This window comes from Chiloscyllium plagiosum, chromosome 10 (assembly GCF_004010195.1).
Source record: "Chiloscyllium plagiosum isolate BGI_BamShark_2017 chromosome 10, ASM401019v2, whole genome shotgun sequence".
Lineage (NCBI taxonomy): Eukaryota > Metazoa > Chordata > Chondrichthyes > Orectolobiformes > Hemiscylliidae > Chiloscyllium > Chiloscyllium plagiosum.
Window position 1 is genome coordinate 16,255,345 of NC_057719.1, and position 6,415 is coordinate 16,261,759.

At 41.3% G+C, this 6,415-nt stretch overlaps 1 protein-coding gene across 1 annotated transcript in view; it reads right to left on the bottom strand.

Annotated features, from left to right (window-relative positions):
• fbln5 (fibulin 5) overlaps nt 1–6,415 on the bottom strand; it is a 91,089-nt gene that overhangs the window by 38,168 nt on the left and 46,506 nt on the right. The window contains exon 5 of the mRNA XM_043698461.1: nt 1,701–1,823. Coding sequence (XP_043554396.1) covers nt 1,701–1,823 — 123 coding nt within the window. The remainder of the gene's footprint in view (nt 1–1,700; nt 1,824–6,415) is intronic.

A 6,415-nucleotide genomic window follows, 5' to 3' on the forward strand; every position in this document is an offset into this window, starting at 1 on the left:
GAGATGTAGTACTGGCAAAGCACAGCAGGTCAGGCAGCATCTGAGAAGCAGGAGAATTGACGTTTCAGGCATAAACCCTTCATCAGAAATGAAGTTTCCTGATGAAGGGCTTATGCCCGAAACATCAATTCTCCTGGTCCTCGGATGCTGCCTGACCTGCTGTCCTTTCCCAGCAGCATACTCTCGACTCTGATCTCCAGCATCTGCAGTTCGCACTTTCTCCACTGTTGCGGGGCCACAATGATTCCAGCCAGGAATTGTTTCCTCCTTTCAAACTTTGTCAGCAAAGTTGGGAAAATCATCTTTTATCAGCACAGTGGTAAATAGAGCTTGTTTCTCAATACATTTATCATTTTGCCTCAGGTAATAATTTGTTTGTCCTATTGCTGCATAGCAACCAGAGAATGTCATCCACACCCAGCTGAGCCTGCTAATCTAGATGAGGCACCAGGTAGAAGGTAGGCAGTTCCTGACAGAGAGAGGGGAGAACTATTTGCAAAAAGGCTTACATTTTTACACATGCTGAGACCTGCATCAATCCTAGATATCCTGGCCAATGAATGGGAATGGGAATTGACAATAGACAATAGGTGCAGGAGTAGGCCATTCTGCCCTTCAAGCCAGCACCACCATTCATTATGATCACGGCTGATCATCCTCAATCAGTATCCTGTTCCTGCCTTATCCCCATAACCCTTGATTCCACTATCCTTAAGAGCTCTGTCCAACTCTTTCTTGAAAGTATCCAGATACTTGGCCTCCACAGCCATCTGGGGCAGAGCATTCCACACACTCACCACTTTCTGGGTGAAGAACTTTCTCCTCAACTCTGTTCTAAATGGCTTACCCCTTATTTTTAATCTATGTCCTCTGGTTCGGGACTCACCCATCAGCTGAAACATGCTTCCTGCCTCCAGAGTGTCCAATCCTTTAACAATCTTATACATCTCAATCAGATCCCCTCTCAGTCTTCTAAACTCAAGGTATACAAGCCCAGTCACTCCAATCTTTCAATGTAAGGTAATCCCGCCATTCCGGGAATTGACCTCGTGAACCTACGCTGCACTCCCTCAATAGCCAGAATGTCTTTCCTCAAATATGGAGACCAAAACTACACACAATATTTCAGTGGCGGTCTAACCAGGGCCCTGTACAGCTGCAGAAGAACCTCTTTGCTTCTATACTCAATTCCTCTTGTTATGAAGGCCAGCATGCTATTAGCTTTCTTCACTACCTGCTGTACCTGCATGCTTGCTTTCATTGACTGGTGTCATTGTACTGCCCCTTTACCTAACTTGACTCCATTTAGGTAGTAATCTGCCTTCCTGTTCTTGCCACCAAAGTGGATAAGCACAAATTTTTCCACATTAAACTGCATCTGCCATGCATCTGTCCACTCTCCTAGCCTGTCCAGGTCACCCTGTAATCACCTAACATCCTCCTCACATTTCACCCTGCCACCCAGCTTTGTATCATCAGCAAATTTGCTAATATTAAAATTCTACTTCTTAGTGTTAGCTAGCTCACTGACCCAAGACTCACCATGACAGAGCTCAAATTGTTGAGGACTTGAGCATTAAAACTACAAAAAATTTAAGTCCTACCTATTTCCTCCCCATTTATTCCTGCATTACTGAGCAAGAATCATGTACAATTTTATTTTAATTCCTTTTCTTATCATAAAATGAATCAACACTTACCCATACACTGTCCCTCTACTAACCAATAACCCTCAGTGCAGGAGCAGCTGTAGCCTCCCTCAGTATTTATGCAGATCTGCGAAGGGTTACATTGATGGGTTCCTGATGTACATTCATCTATATCTGTACAGGGGAAGAAAGACAAACATGTTGGTGATGCTGCAAAATTACTTCAAGATGCTAAGGTCATTCGTCAAAGGGAGTTAAAGAGAGATGACTTGCTCATTCATAGTAAATATGACAGATAGAACTGTTACGCATACCAAGATAAAAACTAGGAGCAGGAGTAGGCAATTTAGCATTTCAAGCCTGCTCCTCTATTTAATATGATCATATAAAATTGTATGCAATACTCTGGGTGCATTCTTACTAATGCCTTGTACAACTGCAGCAGCACTTCCTTACATTTATATCCTATTCTTTTAGCAATAAATGCCAAAATTCCATTTGCCTTCCTTGTTACCTGCTGCACCTGCATGCTAGTTTTCTGCAATTCATGCACAAGGACTCCCAGATCCCCCTACAATAAAACACTCTGAAATTTCTCTCCATTTAGTTAATAAGTTGCATTTCCATTCCTCTGAACGAAATGGATGATCTTATCCATGTCATCCTCATCTACCAAATTTTGGTCCATTCACTGAAACTATCCATATCAGTTTGTAAATTTCTTATTTACGCATCCAAACCCTAGATTGTATGTACATAAGCCACCAAGGATTGAACCCTGTGGCATTCCAATCAGAAAAAGACCCATTTATCCTGACTCTCCGCTTTCTGTTGGTTAGCCAATCCTTTATCCAAGCTAATTACCCCTAACCTCATGTGATTTTGCCTTGTGTATTAATCTTTTGTGTGGCACCTTTATCAAGTGAATACACTGGAGAAATGAGAGTGAACTAGCATAACAACATGTGGGACAGTTTCTCTTTATACTCTCACTTTATAACCGGCTATAAATCTCCAAGTTAAGGGCTTGGATATTTCTCTCTTCATTGACAGAGAAAAAAAAGTAAAGAAAAATATAGACAAACAGCATTTCTTGCAGCGCCTGGACACTACATCAACAAAGCACTTCTGAAGTTCAGTGACACTTGTGCTGTAGGAAACACAGCAGACAATCTGCACAGCAATCTTCCACATATAATAATGTGATCATAGCAAGATAATCTATTCAGTGACATTGTTGAGGGATAAATATTGGCCAGACCAACTGTCTCGCTCTTCTTAGCAATAGAATCACAGGGTCTTTAATGCCCACTTTAGAGAAATGACAGAAGAATTGAGTCTAAGGCTGGAACTTCATTGCTACACTGGAGTATCATCAATATCTTTTTGTGCTCAATTAACTGAACTGGACTGGGCATATAAATACAGTGGCTACACGAACAAGTTCAGAAGCTAGGAATACTACAGTGAGTAACTCACTTCCTGCCTCCCCAAAGCCTGTCCACTATCTACTCTCTACTTGCTTGGATGGGTGCAGCTCCAACAACAGTCAAGAAGCTTGACACCATTCAGGACAAGGCAGCCCTATCCTCCACCCTGACATCCTCCCATACCAATGCACTCCCAAAACAATCCTGATCACAGCTCCCAGTCAGACTGGGAGATATTCTGAGGTCACTGGCCCTGGCTACAAGTGTGATCGACTGGGACTCCCACTTGTATCGGCAGGTACAGACCCTTGTTCAGCTTCCAGCAATGGAATCGTTTTCATGTTCCGGGCCACTGCACAGTAAGAGGTTTGTCCAGTGCAAACCAGGTTTGCCTTTGTGGTGCTGCACTGTTCTGACCACAGAGCGATCACCCAGACACAGTTCAATGGACCATAAGTATATTTGTTCAACAGTACCAAGAACGTCAGAGATTTTCCATCACTAATACTTCCTGATCGAATACTTTGGCAACTTAAACTTACTTCAATCACTTTCAGGAAGTTCTACTGAAATGATGAAAAATACAAAAGGTGAAACTCTTGGTGCAGTCTGCAAGTCCCTGAAATGCCCTCACCCACCTCAGCACAGGAGACCTAAACTAGGCTGTACAGAGAACAGAGAGTGGGATCCTGGCAGATCCAGATTCCACTTCACAGCTCAGGCTCTATGAGGTGCCACAGTCTGCCTAACCCTAAGTAAAGGCCTTACCCATTTAGCTGTTTCTGAGGAAGCTGCTGTGCTGCTTTTTCAGTCTAAATGGACTGGCTGCTGTCATTGTTTCTGGCTGGCTCCTTGCATCTTATTCAAAATGGTTGCATTCTTGAAGTCTTCTTTCCTTGCAGACCTTTCCACTTCCTTATTCTTGCGAGCTGCGCATTTTTGTCTTGAAGACAGTTTCTTCAGCTTTGAAGCCAGGTATCCAGTGCACTATACACCGTGTCTTAAGCGATGTTTTTGGTTGGAACTTGGTTCTTCTAGAATCTTCTTTTAGATAAACAAGTTGCCATAAACTCTTCATGTCATTCAAGTCTGCGGATTTTATGTAATATGTGGTGAAGGATTAATCAATACTAAGACTTCAACAGATGAGATGCATGTTTGAGTAAGCAGTAATAGTTTATTACACAATTGTAGGATAAATAAGCTTAAGATTGGTTTACCACCTTAACACTTGATAAAAGATGTTGTTATCTCATAAGAGATAGTAACTCAGTCTACACTGTGTGCATACAGACTGGAGACTTGACTAATAACAAACTGACTAGTTCATCACAGAAACAATCATTTATTTACCAGTGGGAGGAGCTATTCCAAACTTTCTGAGGTAACATTCACAGACCGACTATCTTAAACAACAATTTCAGTCCCTGCTACTGGCTCAGACCATTTAATTACTCACGGCCAACCTCAAAAACATCCTCAGTACTACCTTGTATAAACTAAAATGCATCTGAAACATCACTGAAACTTAACCTAATGCACTGGTCAGTATCCATGCCTATGTTCAGACATCAGTGCTCAAGACAGAAACCCTCTTTATTTCTGCAACCTCCTCATAATTATGGTCAGACATTATCACAGAGACACCATTCTGGGGAAATGTTCTAACATAACAATGCCTCCACTTTGGATTTTAATTGATAGATCCTTGATCTCCATGGTTTTCATTCATTTTTAACAGCCAAGTCTTCAAACAAATTCCTTCCACACTTTAGAACTTTCTTCCTAAACTCATTTCTACTACCTCCTTCAAAACATGTCTCTAAAGTCTACTACTTCAACACTGCTATCCTGTAATAAAACAAAGAATTGGGCATGTTGAAGATCAGAAACAAAAAGTAGAAATTTTTTGGAGAAACTCAACAGGTCTGGCAGCATCTGTGGAAGAAAAGTAAGGTTAACATTTCGAGTCCAGTGATACTTGATCTAATTCACAAGGGCTCCTGCACTTGAATGTTAACTTTGCTTTCTCTCCACAGATGCTGCCAGAGCTGCTGAGTTTCTACCGCAATTTCAATTTTTGTTTTATCTTCAGCTCTGCCATTGGTTAACGAGCATAACCCATCTTTTGTAAGAGCAGTCATTTCATCTCTGTGAGTTACCAAGAGAGATTTTACCGTAATGAAATGATGCCATGGCTGTTGCTATCATTATTAATTATAACTGTACTCTACTTACTGCTTTAGCATTCACTGATCCCGCATGAAATTTCAGTCAAAAGTGTAATTATTTGGTTAAATTTTAAAGGACAGCTCCTGTGCACATATTATATTAACTCTTCCATAGATTTTAAAATATTGTCACAAAGCTAGTCCCTTTTTTCAGAAAAGCAAGTCCTTGGCTCAAGGTGACTCTATCCTTGATTTTTTTTCAGAGGGGTAATAAACCAGGCCAGGCTCCGATCAGTCTGGTTTGGTACAGAGATGAGAAGGGTTTTGAGAGGCTTTTTGTTCATATGTAAATGGATGAAACTTCAGACCAAAGTGGTCATGTTTTAGAAGTGACCTGTATAATGAAAGGGGCGTGGTCAGCTCTTGAGCTGAGCTGAGTGGTTTTAATTCAGTCTTGAACTGGGAAGTTCAACAGGGAGCTGTGTGGAAACTCTGTCTCTTTTCTGCTTCTCAACTTCAACCTGTAAGCATGTGTTCCATTTATACTGGTTTTCAAAGGGAGTTTGCTTATTGGGACTGTTCTGTAATGCGGAACAGCATAATTAAGTCTAGTTAGATAGGTTCATTTCTGTAGGGGTTCTTTATTCTGGTCTTTGTGTTTCATTGTTTAACTTTGTGAATAACGTTTTGTCTGTTTTAAAATCTAGTAGTCAACCTAGCTATCTTACTCCGAATAATTTTCACTGTACACTGACTGAAACAAATTGCAAAGTTATGGTCTGGGGCTGCTTACTTAAGAATGTTTAGAGTGGTCTGGCCTAGTCCATAACAATATTATGCATCAACTTGTTCAGACATATTGTGACACACTTCCAGGACAGGTTGCACTTGAACTTGAAATTGAACCTTCTTAGAGTCATAGAGATGTCCAGCATGGAAACAGACCCTTTGGTTCAACTTATCCATGCTGACCAGATTTCCCAACCTATTCTAGTCCCACCTGCCAGCACCCGGCCCATAAACCTCCAAACCCTTCCTATTTATATACCCATCCAAATGCCTCTTAAATGTTGCAATTGTACCAGCCTCCACCACTTCCTCTGGCAGCTCATTCCATACACGTACCACCCTCTGTGTGAAAAAGTTGCCCCTTAGGTCTTTTTTA